Source organism: Bactrocera oleae, chromosome 5 (genome assembly GCF_042242935.1).
Source record: "Bactrocera oleae isolate idBacOlea1 chromosome 5, idBacOlea1, whole genome shotgun sequence".
NCBI lineage: Eukaryota > Metazoa > Arthropoda > Insecta > Diptera > Tephritidae > Bactrocera > Bactrocera oleae.
Genome location: NC_091539.1, coordinates 9,779,338 through 9,798,151, shown reverse-complemented (window position 1 = coordinate 9,798,151; position 18,814 = coordinate 9,779,338). Strand labels below are relative to the sequence as shown.

The following is an 18,814-nucleotide window of genomic DNA, read 5'->3' as shown; positions in this document are numbered from 1 at the left end:
TTGGTATAATTATATAAGTTGTATAAAATCGATATTTTTCAAATAAATTAATAAAGTAAATTTTGCAAATACATAATTAATTTACAAATAAATTGAAATACCTCAAAATCTCGATGTGTTCTGGTATTGTTACTTTTTGTATCTATATAAGTCGATTAATGAAAAATTCTAAAATAAAATAATTTGCATAAACATTTTATTACTCGATGCCAAATTATCGATTTTCTGTTCGATAATTTTTGTTTCAATATAAATTGATTAAAAATCGTTTTTTATTTGACCTTTAATTGCATTTTAATAGCTCGTTCATTTAGATAGGCTGCGTAAATATACGTATTTTTTGTTATCGATACGTTTGGTTTCGATTTATATCGTTTAACAGAATTTTCTTTTATTCGAAATATCAACTCATCCCAGCAGCAAAGCGAACTCTGAAGTTAAAAAGAAAACCATTATACAGATTTTATTTTTTTATTAAATCTTTATTTATTTCACCATTTTTTCTCATTGTAATAATAATAAATGTCATAATAATATATTAATATTAATACAATTTAATAATAATTATAATCATATCATTCTCTTGCGTAAATACATTTTTCATCTTAATTCATATTTCTTAATTGCAGTATTTTTTATATATATATTTTTATAATAACTTTAATTAATTTTTTAATATTGTTTATTTTTTTTATTCTTACAACTAACAAACGTACTCTCTGCGCAGTGGCATTACAAAATTTTTGGTTTTTAAATTAATAATATTTATTTATTATTTCTTTTTGCTAATGTCTTTGAATGTGTGTGTAAACATTTTCTAGCACTTAATATATTATATTTTGTTTAATACTTTTTTTCTGTACTTAACTTATTTTTTTTTTCTATAAGTGTTTGTTTTTTGTTTTTCTCTTTTCGTGTTTTTTCGCCTTTTCGTGGTTTGTTTTTTATATTTTTTTCGTGTAATTTCTCATGATAACTTTTTCATATTACCAAAATCATGCGGTTTTGGTTTAAAATCAATTTTTAGTATTTACTTACATAAGTAATTATTTAATGTATGTATGTATACATAGTAGTGTCTACTTAAAACGAGCATACAGCAAATTGTATAAATATCTTAGCAATTTTTTGCTGATTAAAATTAGTGGAAATTATTAAAATTAAGGGAAAAGCTCTTAAACTAATTTTTTTTATTAAATTTTTTGGATTTTTTGAATTTTTATTTGTTATAGTTTTATTAATTTTTTATGTGAAATTACTTAAATTTTTTATGTTTTTATTTTATCATCTTTAATAGTACATTTTATAAATTTTTCATAATTAGTCGTATCGTTATTGATAGCTTTTGTTATATTAAAATGATTTTATTTTATTTTTTTATTAATTTTTTGATCATATAATATTTATTTCCTTTTTTGCTTTATTTAAATTTATTTGATTTCATTGTATTTTCTTTTTCATATTTTAATCTTATTTTTTAATTTTTAATTTTATAAATTTTTGCTATTATATTAAATATTTTTATTTATTTTTTAGTTATTATAATTATTTCGTTATATGATTTTATGTTAGTTTTAATTATTTTATAATTTTTTATTTCCCAGCTTTTTTATTTGATATAATTTTATGTTCTTTGTTATTTTTAATTTTTTATTTTTTTTTGTTGTGGAATTATTTTTTTTTACTGTTTATATTTTTATTTACTTTTTTAATGTATTATATATATTATTTTATTTATTATATATATTATATTTTATATTATTTCCTTTTCTTGTATAATATAAGTTATTATTTGTAATTTTGTAATCTTTAATTTTCATCTATTTCTTTTATCAAACATTTTTTCTTGTTGTTTTGGAATTGTTGAATTATTATGTTTTTTATTATTTTTTATATTGCTTTATTATATATTTTATTTTATTTTAATAAATATTCTTATTATTTATTTATTTCAATATTATTTTTATTTATTATTTTATATTTCATTTCAACAAATTTTAAATTTTTACTTAATTATATTTTTTCTGATCCAATTATTTAATTCTAATATAAAATCAATCACATTTTAAAACTAAATATTTACACAGTTTAAGCTCTGTCGGCAAAGAATTTTTACCAATTTTTAATAATATTATGTGCTTAAATACATTACAGTAATTGCAAGAATGTCTTTTCCATAAACATTTCACTTTTTTGCACTAAAATGGTTTGCATTATCCTCAATAATTTTTTGTTTATTTTTAATATATCAAAAATCGCCTTAATTAACAATAAGATTACTTTTAACAAATGCTTAAATGCGTTTTGGTGTAAATTTACTTAAATTTTGTAAATAAATTCATAAGTAATAAATTTTAAAATTGCTAATTAATTCGCTTAATTAATAACATTTTTAAAAATTTTAGGTTTAGCAAATATTTTATAGCTAAAACTCATCATTTATTTACAAATATAACACGTATAAACTTAGGTACTCAAATATATAATTTAGACTGTAAATTGCCATATTATTGTTATTCTTATAATATTTATTAACTTTTTATTATTTTGTTTATTTATTTTATATTTATTTTTTGTTTTAAATTATTTTTACTTTTATTTTTTATTTATTTATAATTTTTATTTCTCTTGTTTATTTTTGATTTTATTTAAACGATTATTTTTAAATAATTATAAATATATTTTGTAAATGCATTGTGGTAGTGTTAAGTGTGACTGAACAGTTCAAAATTCGCCGCATTTTCGCTCAGTGTAGTGCATTTTCTCTATAAACGCTAGTGCACCCGGCCTACAAATATTATTTTGCATGCAGGGTCATATTTAGCATAATTGTTCCCCTTCCATATCAACTATATATAATATATAGCGCCCATATTGCACTTGTCAGCCATATGAGTAATATTTTTATTATTTCCATGTACCTTGAGTAGCTACATAAAAATGCCTTATTTGCAGCAGTTAAATTATAAATTAAATGTTAATATTATTTTTTTAATAAATCATATTTTAGATATACTAACTGTAATATATTTATTTTTGCTATTATTGTTTTTGTGAGTGTGGTAGATGCATATGATTATTGTTAGGTGTGTGTATTTGCTAAATGAGTAGCATTGAGTGAATTTTGAGTTCAATGAGAGCGATAAAGTTTTTAAAGGCAAACGAAAAGCAAATATACAAATATGAAATTAGGTAAAAAAAGAGAGATTTTTATATTAAAAGTAGCAACATTAGGTAAAACAGAAAACGCCTTGCATAATAAAAGAGGCAACAAATAAATTTTGCTGGTTCTCTATATAATATTTTTCCCAAGTTCAGCACTTTATGAATAATAAAGAGGTTTCAGTAACCTGTGTACCAAATAAAAAAAACTTTTTTTTTTCAAAGTGACTATGTTTACTGTGAGAATAGAAACATTAAAGATCGCAATATAGCTCAATAGGCTAAATGTATGTCTTTCTGAGTCCTACAAACCCAATTGTTGTTACTCATTTGAAAAAAAAAATTAATTTCATAATCTCTCGATTCTTGGCAATATTTTCTAAAAATTAAAACATTTGACTTATTTTGAGAACTGTATATTGACTCTACTGAATAAAAGTGATCATTGACAGACATTTAAACGAAATTTTTATTAGTAAGCGCGTGAGAGAGTATAATTACTTAAAAAAGAGACTAAGATCTCAAAATAGTGAAATTCATATATGCTCCTCAGAGAAAGAGTGATAAATAAGATTCATTCGAAAGAAATTTGATTTAGCCATTATTCATTTTAATCACACAAACTTTGGCGGTTTAGATTTCTAAGCTTTGATGAGGGTATATATATATTTTTTGCCTCAATAATTAGCTTCACATATAGTGAATACTCATATATAATGACTCATTCTCACTCAATTCATTCCGTACTTTCTTTATGTACTTTCTCAGATATAAAAATTAACGCTATTTGAAATGTTTCTCACTCATTTAAGCCTCTAGTGTGCTTGACCTGAAAGAGTAATCACGCGCGTTCATTGGCCAGTTATCCTTTCTAAGCACTTGCGCTTAAAGAGCATTCCTGCGCGCTCATTGGCCAATTCATTGCATGTACGCTCTCTACGCTCAGCAGTGTTGTTGAGTGGGTTTTTTGTGCAGAATCATTGCTGAATGCATTTTGAGTCACAAATCAAGCTTACAGCATTTGAAAAGTATAAGAAAATTAAATAAAATTGATGTTTACAGTTATAAAAGGAAAAAGTATTCACTTCTTTGCTACTCATATGACTTTGGTTTGCTTTCAATTTCCCAAAATTATTTGCAGTGTTGTTGTGTTATTAACTAGTTGACTAAAACTGTATTTATAAAAAAATCTACAGTGGTTGCGTATTTGCTTCAGTCCTATGCGTAGTGCTTAGAAATTAGCTGACTATTTATATTTTTCTTACCATAAATATTTATTTATTGCTAAGTGTAATATATAAATTTTTTTTTAATATCGCGAGCACCAATTCGTTTAATGTCTTAAATCTATAAGTAAACTTATGACCGAGCTTTTTTGAATGCATTTACTATTTGTTTATAATAAACTTGCGCTATGTTAACTAATTTTTTATACATTTATAAATATTTACTTAATTAGTTGTATCAATAAAATCATTATACTAAAATTTTGCTATCTATTTTCCTTAAATTGTAATTTTATACTTAGATTTTTCATATTTTTTCAATATTATTTACATATTTAAACTTATTTATAATTTCACTAAATGTTTTTTTTTTTAATTTTTTTGACATAAATAATTTTTTTATGCGTTATTTTATATATTTCTTTACCAATAACATTTTGACGCACGTTTTGGTGGTTCTACAGCAATTTTACACAAACAATTAAATGCAAGAAAGTGTTTTAATTAAAGTAGCTTTCAAATATTTATTTCTCATTACAATTTACACTTATGGTACTCAACAATTTTTTTCAATGTACTTCAGGTGCGTGCGCCGTTAATGGGTTCATGTATATGCTAATAAGTAAAATAGAGGAACTTAAATGTTCTCAGTGTGTGAGAAAATGTTGGTGTAGTGCGTAAATTGAGAGCTTTTAGTATTTATGTAGATTTCTTTTTATTAAAACCATATTTGAAGGAACAATGCTTATAATTAGCGAAGAAATAAATATTGTATACTTATTTGTTTTAATTAATATATTATAGGTACTAAACACTTATGCGACACAAATATAGTGCACAAATAAAGGTTTAAATGCCGTTAGCGACAGTTATAATTAGGTAGTAGTTTGAAATGTATGACATAATTATTTGGTTGCCAGTTAACGACAATTTTTAGCAAATACATTTTTATTTTACATATGTATATACAATTTGAAATATTTTTTTAAATGTTCTATTCTTCATATTTTTATGTTCTGTGTCCAATATCTTAAATACAGTGCTAAATTAATTTTCAGATTCACATATTTTCTACTATTTTTCTCAGTGTATTCGAATTATTTTGGTGCTTTTGTTAAAAACTTTATCAAGGCATTTATATATCAGACTCTTGCTTTTACTGTGTTCATTATATACATTACATTACATTACATTTGTAATTAAATATGTTTATATTTATAACTGCTTTAATATTTTTACATAACCTGTTTTTCATTTTACTGCATTTCATGTGCCATATAATATTTTCTTTTAAGCAATTTTTTTTTGTAATATTTTACTGTTAGAAAAGCATATATTCTGCAACAAACACAACGTGAGAGTGCCTGTAGGTGCCTATCAATGGTTTATTAGGTAGCTATCACTGCTAAATAAGCCATGAAGGAGAAAATATGGTTGTGAGCTTTGCTAATTTTTGTATATATGCTCAGTAGATGATCGCGTCAAAATCAATATAAAGCAGGTTTAATATAGAGTTTTAGGAAAAAATACATATTTTTGTAATTGCCATCTGATTTAAAATTAAATTTGTTTAATAAATAGGCAAAAGTTAAAAATTAGCAAAGCAATGTGAGTATAATAATTAAAAAATCTTAAATGTTTAATCTCCCCATTGGGATACCACCTCTACGTTTTTTTGAAATAGGTATGAATGTGAAAGCCAAACAAAATAACATATATTTAAAATTGAGAGATGTTCAAGAAAATATTGTCATAAAAAATATTAATTATTGACTGGCCACCTTTTTTAAATATGTAATTTTTTAATTTATAAAAAATGCAAGTATAGAATTTAAAATTTTTTTAATATTTTCAAAGGCCTTTATTTTAGCTACAAAAAATATTTTTTTTTGGTGTCGCCACCTTATTTTAAATCTTTTGAATAGGTTTGCTACCATTACGAATGTTTAAAATAGGTATGAATGTAAAAACTAGAAAAAAATATATATTTAAAAAATGAGTGATATTCAAGAAATCATTGGTACAAAAAATAATATTTTTGACCTTACCACCTGTTTTAATTGTGTATTTTTTAATTTATAAAAAATTTTGCAGAAAAACGCAAATAAGAAATTTAAAAAATTACCATCTTCGAAATTTTTACTTTAAAAATATTTTTTGGTTTAGCCACCTTATTTCAATATGAATTTTTTTAATTTAGTATATACGATGTCTACAAATAAGCAAAAACAGCAAAAATGGGTTTGATAGAGTCAGAGGGAATTGAAGAGATTGATAGAGTTAGAGAAAACGGGAATGAGGATAGAGAATGAGAGTGATAGTGAGAGCGGGAATGAGAAATAGGAAAACAAAGAAACAACATCTGTTCATAATCTTTATTTGAAATTTTTTTAAAATTAAATTGGCAAATCTTGTTCCCACCTATTTTCTACCTGCACACCCTTTTTTCCCGCTTTTCGTATCACTACAAAGTTGAAATGAATTAAAAGCATTAAGCTACAAAATAAATTGACTGTTTTTGAGTCCGATTCCACTAAAATATAGATTTTAACCTATATTTGCTCAAATGAAATTCAAAAAGAATCCAAAAAAACTATAATATTACTACTAACTACTACGAAGCTCTTTCCTAATACTTTTTTTCTATTTTCTTTCAAGTGCTTGATCAGGCGCCTGCTTTTATGGCCTTGCAACATGTTGCTGAGCAACTTATTGAGAAACATGTTACTAAATGTAATTATATTAACTTTCTCTCAGCTCGCTTTATTTCTTATTGCTTCCATTAAATTAAACTGAATTAAAAGGTAATCAAAATAGGTGGTAACACCTACAGGGCAATTTTTGGACCCGATGCCACTAAAATAAAGAATTATATTAATAAATTATATTAATAAAGCAAAAAATTGTAATGTTGGAATATTAGTTGGAAAGCTAATATCGTTTTTACACCCGATTTCTTTAAAATCATAGTGTAAAGATAAACTAATTTCAAAAAAATCATAAGACTAAATAAAAGTTGTTTTCGGTGGCAGCTATTCCAAATTGCAAAAATAAAAACACAGTGCAAATAAACTTTGTAAAAAGTACATTTATTATTTTTTCACTTAATTTTTTTTATTTTGTTGTGATTGTTTTTGTTGTAAAATTCGTGGAAATTAAAATACATACACACAATAATCAGCGTAGAGAGGAAACATAATGAAAATAATATTTTTACAAAATGCAATAAAATTTTAAATTTACAAATTATAAAATACAGTACAAACTTAAGGCGTGGCTTAAACTGCTATACAGTAAAGTAAGAACTAAACAGTAAACGTAGAAGACAAACTCAACAAATTGCTACAAATTAACCGTAATTTATTTATAAAAATAAGTTTTTATAATTATGCATATATTTTCTCAATATTTTCCATTTCTTCATAAACACATACAACTACAACGCTAATTATTTAATGTACATAGCTTTTGTAATGCCAAAAGAAGTAGTTTAATAGTAAATAGTAAGTGCCGTCTGCTTTGGTGCGCTGGGTGATGCTGAAAACGAGGCGAAAGCGTTGAAAATGTAGGTCGTTTTTTTTTGTGAGAATTATTTGGAGAATGTGGACTAGCATGTATTGAAGATGGCTTTCAATGAGCATAAAATTAACTAAAATTGAAGAGAGTATGTGAGCATGGTTTGTGTTTCCGCGAAAGAGCGTTTTTTATGACGTTTAAAGGTTGTGACATTGGATAATTGAGAGCGTAGTATGTTTGAGCGCTGAGTGTATGACAAGCTGTGAGCTGAGAACTATACTAAAATTGAAATTAGTATGCTCAAATTTAAAAACTAGAGATACATGAAAATGATGAATAGTGTGATTGCAATGTATGCGAGGCAGCTTATGATAGACAGACTTGTAATGATAGTCAGACTTAATAAAAATGAGGATTTCAAAGCAATAGAAATCAAAGTTTATGTGCACTTGAATTAATTGAATGCCATTGAGTTTTCGTTAGAAGTATGTGATAATACTAGGTTTTAATTTCAGAAAATATTTCCATAAGTTGAGCTTTCATAGTTCGGTGGAAGCTTTTGCATATTTTGGTTCACTAAAATATTTTTGCTCTCGCCTGATTTTAACTCAGAATAACTCCTCTACCAGTAATTTTATAAAAAAAAAATGTAGCTTTCAGGCATTTATAAGTTTTTCTCTAACTATATTTTAATTTTGGAACTTTCATGCTTTGATGACATCTTTTTACATTTTTTTGTTTACAAGGGTTAAATTTCCTTTTAACGAATTTTATCTTAAAGTGGCTAAAAATAAAATATTACGCGGAAAAATTTCAAATTGGAGCTTTCATGCGTTTTTAAGCCTTGTGTAATTTTAATTAGAGCTTTCATAGAAATTTATATCTTTCATAATTGGCTTCTGTTTTAACTCGTAAGAGTAAACGATTTTAAAATAACTTGGAAACAATTTCAGTATGAGCTTTCATAAATTGTTAAGCTTTCATTGCTTATTATTTGAAAATACAAAAATATTATTTTGAGAGAGTTATATTTTCTCGCACCCAATTTTATCTCAGTTTGGCAAAAATACAAAATTTACTAAGAAAATATTGGACTTTGAGCTTTCATGTTTTTTAAAACTTTGTATGATTTTCCATTTAAGCTTTCATAAAACTTTAAATTTTTGAGGAGCTCTACCGTCAGATTGTATTTTAACAGGGCGAAAAGTTTTTGAAATACTGTTTATTATCAGTGATATTTAAATGTTTCAATAAATTTTCATTTCATAAAAGTATGATAGCTTAGTTTGCTTAAAGTTCAAATGATTCAAAGGCTTTTTCATGTTGGTTTCTTTCTAAGAAAAATAGTGAAAAGTGATGACAGCTTAATTCCTAAAAATCTGCTTAAGAAAAGTTTAGTCAAAGTTAAAATGTTTCAAAAGCTTTCATCAAAAGCTTAGTGAAAGCTCAAATCCTTGAAAGCTTCCTCCGAATGGTGATGTTTTCCTATGAAAGCTTTTTAATATCACCGAAAGCTTTCGAGAAGCTGAAAGCTTTTTAGTTACAGTAATAGTTTTCTACAGTAATAGTTTTCTAGCAGTAATGAAAGCTTTCTAATTAAAATTAAAGCTTCTTAGAAAAACTGAAAGCTCCTTAATAGCAATGAAAGTTCTAGAACTAATACAGACTGCTATGAAAGTTAGCAAGCTTGCTCTTTTATATCAAATTTGAAGTTGGCGCACTAAGTCATCCGCTACGACACCGTTTTGTAGTGAAACAAATGCAGTTCTTAAGCAAAATTTTGGTCGGTAGGAAGGAAAAAAACGTTAAAGACTAAATGTAGAACTTATTTAAGTATAAGCACATGTACATATGTGATAAGTATGCAATTTATATGTATGTATGTATGTAATGTAACAGCAACTGATAGTGACGAAAAAATGCTTGAATGCAATAAGTTTTTTGTTTTTGTTTTTTTTTCATATATGTATGTATTTAGTATGTATTTTATGTAGTTATGCATGTACTATGTATTTCTATGTATGTAAGTAATGACAGACATTTAAACAATTAAAAATTACAATAATTTTAATTAAAAGCAAACACTTAGGCAACTACAACACTTTACACAGAATACAACATAGGCGGCATTTCATCAGTTTCAATTTGTTTTTTTGTTTTTTCTTTTTTGTTTTGTTTTAAGTTTAAATTCTTTTTGCTTACGAGATAAAAGGTATATGGTAATTCTTTATGCTCATATGCATGTATGTATGTATGTATATATATATATATATATAGTAGAACATAGTATGTATATGCTTAACACAATTAACAGCTAGCTTAAACACATATATATAATTAGCAATAATTATAATTAAAATGCATGTTTGTATGTATGTGTGTGTATAACTTGCTATGTGTAAATGTGTATAATTTTTGCTTATATATACATATTCATATATATAAATGATTACATATGCACGCTTATTTACATATATGTATACCTACGCTTACATATATATTTATGCATTAATTAATTAATTATTTTCATTTTTTGTATATATGTATGTGTGTATTTAGGCATTTACTTAATTGGAAATGCGCTTTATATATTATATGTATGTATAATATATAATATACTATATTCTTTATCTATGCATATTGGTGTATATGTGTATGCATGTGTGTGTGTGTGTATGTGCATTTAGTAAATAGGAAAAAAACACGCTTAACACACTAATTTATCGCTATGCATTATATACATGTATATAATTACAATTGGCATACACACAACTACATACATACATATGTGTTATGGTAATTCTATGTATATGCCAGCATACATACACTTATATATATACATGCAGTTGCTTATATAGATATGTATATACAAATATAACGGCATGTGTATGCATGCATTTAGGCATGTGGGCGTGGTTTAGCTGGTTCTAGTTTACGGCTCTGCTCCCTTGCTCGCTTTCCTTTTCTCCAAAAAAAATTAAACAAAAACAAAACGCTTAGTGAAAAGAAACGCTCAAGAAGTATTGTACAAATGCTTAGTTTACAACTACAACGTTTTTGTTTCGTTATTTATTTTTTTCTTTTAAATATTATATGTATGTATGTATATATGCATGTATGTACTATGTATATTATGTATATATGGTTGGTAATATGCTTACTGGCTAACAATTTTCCATTTACTTGCTCACTTCAACATACATATAAATAACAAATTACAGCATAGAGCACTTAATTTCATACATTTGGGCGCTATTTGCTTTTTTATTTATTTGTAATATATGTAATTTTATTTTTTATTTTTTAATTATGACAAATTATAATATATGCAATTACACTTTAATGATAATTTTTCATGTAAATACACATTTTTTAACAAAAATTTCAATTTTATTTGATTTTATAAAAAAATTTCAAACTTAATTTTTATTTTAATTTACATAATTTGTATTAAACATTACATTTACTTTTTGCTTAATTTATAAATTATTTAAATTTTTTTTCTTAAATTATTTAGTTTTTTCGTAATTAATGTTTCTTTAATTATTTAAATTTTTCTTTAATTATTTTAATTTATTCTTAATTATTTTAATTTTTATTTAAATAAAATTATTTTTCTTAATAATATTAATTTTTCTTTAATTATATTATATTTTTCTTAATTTTTTCTTTAATTATTTCTTATTTATAATTTTTTCTTAAACTTGTTTTATTTTTAACACTAATAATTTTCTGCACAAAATCTATTTTTTCACTTTCACATGTATTATAATTACCACAAGTACATTTTTATGCGTTATGCTAGCTTTTTTTATTAACGCATTATAATTGCAAATCACTAAAATTAAATTTTTTCCACAATAATTTTCACTCCGTTTATGCAACTGCTTTTTTCCTAATTATACTTTTACTACATTAATTAACATTTTTTTACTTAAAAACTATTTTCTATGCTAAATAGACATAATTTACTGTTATATATTGTATGTATATTTTATTTCTCCTTACAAAAAAGTGAAAAATTGTTCAGTGAAATTTTTCATATATTTCCAAAACCTTGTTGTTCATTTTTCATACTTTTTTCCACCGTTTCACCAACACTCATGCATTTAGATACACAAGTATGCATATATTTAGTATAAAAATTACACACTATTTTCTTATTAACATTTAAAAAGTCCATCTGTCCTTCACCGCAAAGCCTTTGTGGCAACTAGCCGCGACTTTACGGTTTTTTGTTGTATGCTTAAATATTAAATACATATTAATTTTAAAAATAATTACACTGAAAAGTCCATAAATTGTTAGGTTTTGCAAAAAAGCATTAATATTTATGCTGAAAGTCAAAGTTTTGCGCAATTTCCGACTGCTTATGTAACATGCACTGCAAGAAATTTTATAGCAAAATTTTATTTATTTGTTTTTCAAAACTATGAAAATAGTTAATTTTTTTTTACCGAAAAGTGGTAACTTAACCAAAAGCAAAAGCTCAAATCAATTTTTACAAAGTTCATTTGGTATGCTGTAGGCCTTGAAGAAAGGACATTTTTTAATTGTTTTTATTTGGAATTTTTTTTACGGGTTTGGAGGAGCATTAGTGGTTCACTAAGAGCAAAATAAACGTGTTTTTGAAAAAATATAAAAAATAAAAATAAATTTTAATTTAAGAATAATCAGAAAGTAATGATTATAAAATATAACAACAATTTATAAAAAAATATATAAAAAAAACCAAACACAAAAACAAAAAAATAATTATTTAAAACAGTTTGAATAAGTAATATCAAAGATACGGTTTAAAATAATAACAACAATTAATAAATATTAAAAATAATAATAATTTTTAGTTTAAAGAAACATTTCTGACAAAAAAAATAAATAAATTTTAAAATACTAAAAGAAGTAAATTTATTGAAACAAGTTTACAACAATTAATAAAAAATAAAGGAAAATAATATATTTTTGTTTAGAGAAATATTTTAGACAAAAATGTAAAATGCACTCAATAAAAATAAATTTTAAAATATTAAAAAAAAATTAATAAAAAAAAGTTTACAACAATTAATAAAATATAAAAAGATATATTACATTTCTGTTTAAAAAATATATATTACAAAAAAATATTTAAATGAAGACCTTAAAATAAACTAAAAGAATTTAAAAGAAGTATATATTAAAAAAAAAACTTTTAAAATAATATTGAAAGCTTAAAGGTGTGAAATAATTGCATAAAAAATATCAAAACATTAAAATAAGTAAATATGTAAGAAACAAATAATAATAAAAAGAACTAAAAAAGTACATTAATTAACAAAGTAATAACAATTTTGAAGGTTTCATTAACACAATTTAAAAAAGTTATACAAAAAAAGATTACAAAAATTAATTATTTAAAAAAAAAATTAATAAGATACCAATAAGTAACGAAAAGTGTAAATTTCAATAACTAAAGCTCTCGCAAAAGTTAGCAATAAATTTTAATGGAACTCTCAATTACCTATCACTTCGAAAACTTTGCTAAACTGACACTTAAAAGCTCTCAAAAAACTTTCATAGGATTTTAAGAAAAATTTTATTTGAAAAGCCTTGAGTAAATTTTCGAGGAAAAACGTATAAATTTAAATAACTAAAGCTCTCTCCAAAGCTTTCAAATAATTTTAATGAAACTCTCAATTTCCCCTCAGTTCAAAAAGATAAATTGACAGTCAATTTCAGTAAATTTTAAAAGTATTTTAAAACAACTTTCGCTTGAAAAGCTTCATGGCATTTAGATATTAATAAGTAATTTAACTTTATAATGGTGTGCCTCAAAAAATTGTTATAGAATTTTAAATTAACTTTCACTTCGAGAAAATTTATTTATTTTCATTAAAATTCACTTGAAAAGCTTTAAAACCACTTTCTGTAAAAGGGTGAAACGCTTTTATATTAAGCTTTCACGCAAGTATTTTTAATAGATTTTAAATCACGAAAGCTTTCATTGAGCTTTCACTAATATTCTTTTGCAACTTGCTCTTCAAGCTTTCATAAATATATCGTTAAGCGTTTTCCATGCTAATATTGGTTTTAGAAAACTTTTATATAGTCTTGAGATTGCTCCAAACCCAAGTGAATTTTTGCTAAAAACGCCAAATAATAGGGATTAGTTTACTCTTTGAGCTTACTTTCAAAATGTGTATGCACATGATAAGGACTTTCATTAGGAGTTGTGATACTTACACCCTACAACAAATATGTTTACCTATAATTGTAGTGAACAAAACGGCTAACGCGGTGTTACGAGTGGACTTCGTATGTGGTGAGCTTTCTGCAAAAGCTTTTTCAGCATTTTTTTTTTCATTTTCGCTTTGCTAATAATTAAAAATTAATTAATTCAGTCATCAGGTAACAATGTTTTAAAAACAACAACAGTAACAGCTGTGGAGGGCGGGGCAGCGGTGGCTGTGGCAGTGACAGTGGCAGTAGATGTGGGCGGAGCGGCACTAATCGTGTTCGCATTCGTTGTGGTGGCAGTAACTAATGTGGTTTGGCGTTGTGGCGAGACGCGACGCGTCACAAAGGACTGCTGCGTCGGCAGTGAGAGCAATGTTGTCGCTGCGCTGCCGCTAGCAGCGCTCGCCATTGCTTCGTGTTGTTGTAGAGCGGTGCTTAGTTTGCGCGTAATTACATGGCTGCTGGCCGCTAATGCGTGCAACGGCGTCTGCGCACCGCTTGTTGCTGCTGCTGTTGTAGCAGCGGCGACGGAGTGCATTTCATCAGTTTGCGTTTGCGTTGTCACTGTCGCCGTGCGCACTGTTGGTATTTTTATGGTTTGTGTAGCGATCGCTTGACAGCAGCTGGCAACATTTTTCGAATTGCTGTTGTTGCACGCAGTTTCTGTGACGCACGCGCCGCTTCGCATGTTGTTAACAAAAGCGCCAGTAGAGCGCGTGGTTGTTGCGGTTGTTGTTGCTGTTGCGGTCGAAGCACAGCGCAATACGCCCGCGCTCATATTATTTAATACGTACTTTGTATTGGTTGTAGCAGCATTTGCAGCTGAGATGGCAGTTTGGTTGTTGTTGCTGGCTTCAATTGGCAGTATGGTAATTATATTCTGTTGCTGTTGTTGTTGTTGCTGCAATAACGTTGCCGCTGTTGTCAGCATGTTGCATGTCGCTGTTAACTTTTGTTGCAGAAAACTCTTCTTCTTCTTCAATGGCAGTGTATGTTGTAACAATAAATGCTGCTTTTTTTGTTGCTGCTGCTGCTGTTCACGTAAACGGCGCTCTTCCTCTTCCTGCTGCTGACGCGCTGCCGCAATTTCGCTGAGACTTGCTAGCGTAACTGCGGTCTTCAGGACGTGCGGTGGCGGTGGCGTCGTTGTTTGTAAGCCCACGTGCGCACCGGATGCGCGCATAAATTTCGTTGCAGTTGTCGACGGCGGTGGCGGCGTTTGCGACTGTGGTGGCCGCTCACCCATAAGCGCCGTCTGCAGTATGGACTTATAAGGCATTGCGGGCTTAGGCTGTTCGCGTTGTTCTTGTTGTTGTTGTTGTGTTTGCAGTCTTTTACTCTCTGTCAGACTATTATCCGCCACCGGCGTTTGTTGTGCAGTCAATGCGCGCGCGCTCACTCTACCGCTATGCGCTTGTGGTGATTGTGCTTTGCGATTTACCTGCTCCGCGGCAGCTGTCAGCGTTGCTAGTGTTGCCGCCGCGCCTGCTAGCAATGAGGTCTTTAGTATCGACGTGGTTGGTTCCATTAAACGCGCCATTGTTGGCGATTGCATATGTGATGATGCGTTCTCCTCGGCACTCGACTTCTGTGCCTGCTGCTGTGGTTGTTGCTTTTGCTCCAATAACTCTTCCTCGTCCGTATCGGCGTCGTCCTCATCCATAGAATAGCTGTGCTGCTGTTGCACGTTCTCTACTTTGATTGTAGGTAACTCCAACATGGGTAGACAAAATCTTACCGGTTGCTGTTGTTGTTGTTCCGCCGCTGACTTTTGACTTTGCTCTCGTTGTTGCTTTTGTAAATCTTCTTGTTGTCTTTGCTGACGCTCAGCCATTTCGGTGGCTGCCCGTCTACGCGCTTTCATTAAATTGCTTGCTTGTTGTTGCTGTTCGACTTTTGGCTCTGCTTGCTCATCGTCATTCTTCTGTTGTTGTTGCTGTTGTTGCATAATCATCATCAATCGCTTAGGCTTCGGCGAATCATCATCGATCGGCAGTAATCCACGTTCAAGCCTTTGCTACCTCACGCTGGCCGAATTCAAAACGAAGGGAACGTAGAACATTTTACTTTCGAGCAATAGACTAGCGGCTGCTTGGATCTAGTGGAGTTTGTTGAGAAGAAAAGGAGCGGTTAATTTAAGAAATGCTATAAGGGCTGGGTTATTGGGTTTATAAGACGTTTCAATGTGGACCTTTCATCAAAAGCCCGTAAGCTCTCTATAGAGAGCATTAGCATTAGGCCTTACAGTTTGAAAGCTTGTCTGAGGGGTCAATCTATTAGATGTGACGATTAACTGAAACGTTCCGCTTAATAATATATGCTATAAGGGCTGGTATATTGGGTTTATAAGACGTTTCAATGTGGACCTTTCATCAAAAGCCCGTAAGCTCTCTATAGAGAGCATTAGCATTAGGCCTTACAGTTTGAAAGCTTGTCTGAGGGGTCAATCTATTAGATGTGACGATTAACTGAAACGTTCCGCTTAACGCTGCAAATTTAAACTTTTGGTGCCTAAAACAAAAAAATTTAGCCCTAGAGTTAGTAAACCTTTCCAAGGGGTCAGCATGTAGGAAGTGCCAGCAAACGGATTAACTAAATTAACGGGTCAATGAGTTAGAATGCTTTTCTGAGCGATCAGCCTATTAGATGTGACCTTAGAGGGAGTAACCCACACTTCCCACTAAGTGCGCCATATATGATTTTTTTTCGGGTACCAGAGTTTGTAATCAGTACAGTCATTTCAGTGAAAGCTCACGGGTTTCAATTTTATTTCATTCTCAACTTACCTCCGGTATGTGCGACAGCAGTTCAGTGAGTCGATCTTGTGGGTTTTGCGGTGAGGAGTGTTGCAAATAAGTGCGTAACACCTGCACATAACGCTCCTGTATGGTCTCGAGTTCCACTTCTGCTAAAGGGAAAAGATGAGCTACATTGTTATTGTAGTACAACAGCCACAATTTCTCACTACTGCTACTTACCTTTATTCAACAGAATGTACACCTTTAAACAGACATATTCCTCCATTTTGAGTTTAATGCGGCGAAACATGATCGTGATCTGTGTCATCTTATCCACCATATGACCGACGTCCAGTTTTAGCTGTTCCATAGCAATGGGCTGGCCCATCAGTGTGGTGAGGCACGTTTGCAGCGTCAACAAATGACCATTCACCTCGTCCACGAATTCTGGATCCTCCTTCTGCAGCGGTGGCGTTGCTGTCTGCATTTGTTGATGATGCAGCTGGTGTGGTAAATTCAGACTTGTGGCATGCGGTGAGCCGCTCATGTGATGGTGATTGTGATGATGATTGGCTGAGGCGGGCGAGTGTGGTGGCGCGCCTGTGCTAGAACGACCGCCGCTCGAGCTGGTGGTGGAAGAGGCTTGCGCTGTTGTTGTGTCACCACCGCCAGGAGTCGTTGTGCTAGGCGTTCTGCGCCTGCCATGCAAGGCCTGGTACGCCGCTGTGGTCAGTATGAGTATCTCATGCCACTTGTCCGTCAGCAGCTTGGTGTGTATGTCAACGGGTATCTCCAAGTAGAAAGGCAGTTTCTTCGTCCACGATACCAGCTTATGCACGATGGAGTCACCGATATTGCATAGTTTCTCGCTAATCTCCGATTTATCCTCGAGAAACTCGGAGAAATGTGGCAATGTGGCTATGTCCTCCATGGCATCACAGTCGATCAGCGTTTGGATCATGGAGTGCGCATGCTCATACGAGAGCTGGCGATCCTTCGACGAGCTCACGGCGGTATCGAGACGATTTCGTAAATGCACGATTTCGCTGGGATTCGTTAGGGCAGTCTTAAGTATTGTACCGTTAACCAAATGCGAGGGCAATTTGATGGCAGTCTCCTGCAGCTGCGATGCCTGCACGTGCTGTTGATGATGCTGCTGCTGTTGTTGCTGTTGCTGCTGCTGATGCAGCTGTTGTGCATGCGGCGACGTATGTGACGCGTTCGTTTGCAGATGATGCGCATGCGCGAGCGTATGATGTGGCGAGTGCAGCGCATGATGTGATGGCTGCTGTGAGCTGCTGTTGCTGCCACCCGAAGATGCCGACGACGAGGATGAGGATGAGGAGGAGGTGTGTGGCGGTAATGAGGGCGGCCCATGCGACAGCGGACTGTGCAACGCGCTGGCCGATGAGTGCGGCGGAAGCGCGCCGTGCGGCGAACCGTGTAGCGTGTGGTGCGGCGAATGCAACTGCTGCTGATGTGGCGAATGTAGTTGCGCTGCTTGCTGTTGTTGATGTTGTTGCTGTTGCTGTTGCTGTAGAAGCTCCTGCTTAATGGATGGGCCCAAGAACATTGGCTTCATTTCACTTTGTCCCAGCGTGGCACTTATCAGCTTCGAGTGTTGATGCTGCGCGGCTGCAGCGACTGCGGCAGCGGCCGCCAATTGCTGTTGATGCTGATGCAGATGCTGTTGCGGTGAAAGCAGATGCTGCTGATGGTGTGGTGATAGCGGCGATTGATGGTGTGGTGAATGCATGTGCTGTTGCTGGGATTGCTGCTGTTGTTGCTGCTGCTGCTGCTTGGACTTTTTGTGTTTTTTATACTTAACCTTGTAGAGGTTGTAGACGGCGCCGCTATTGCGCCCACCCGGCATGCGATCCTCGCGCACGGCTGTAGAGACAAAAACAAAAAAAACAAATTAGATTCTTATAGTTATAAGTAAGTGTATATGTGGTCGTA

At 30.3% G+C, this 18,814-nt stretch overlaps 2 protein-coding genes across 4 annotated transcripts in view; both read right to left on the bottom strand.

Annotated features, from left to right (window-relative positions):
• Positions 1-10,925: 10,925 nt before the first annotated feature.
• On the bottom strand, positions 10,926-16,074 carry LOC138857421 (transcription factor SPT20 homolog). The gene is made up of 2 exons (XM_070109954.1): positions 13,911-16,074; positions 10,926-13,710 (listed from the first exon to the last, which is right to left on the bottom strand). Exon 1 carries the CDS (start codon positions 16,072-16,074, stop codon positions 14,278-14,280), a length of 1,797 nt encoding a protein of 598 aa, XP_069966055.1. The 3' UTR covers positions 10,926-13,710; positions 13,911-14,277.
• Positions 16,075-16,076: 2 nt separating this feature from the next.
• Hr4 (Hormone receptor 4) overlaps positions 16,077-18,814 on the bottom strand; it is a 29,011-nt gene continuing 26,273 nt past the window's right edge. Inside the window, exons 4-6 of one of the 3 annotated variants that reach the window (XM_014242260.3) lie at positions 17,096-18,745; positions 16,904-17,025; positions 16,077-16,215 (exon numbers count right to left, since the gene is read on the bottom strand). In XM_014242260.3, coding sequence (XP_014097735.3) covers positions 16,135-16,215; positions 16,904-17,025; positions 17,096-18,745 — 1,853 coding nt within the window. In that variant the 3' untranslated portion in view covers positions 16,077-16,134. Of the gene's footprint in view, positions 16,216-16,903; positions 17,044-17,095; positions 18,746-18,814 lie in introns of all 3 variants that reach the window. The other 2 variants (XM_036376827.2, XM_070109952.1) reach the window with 2 other exon arrangements.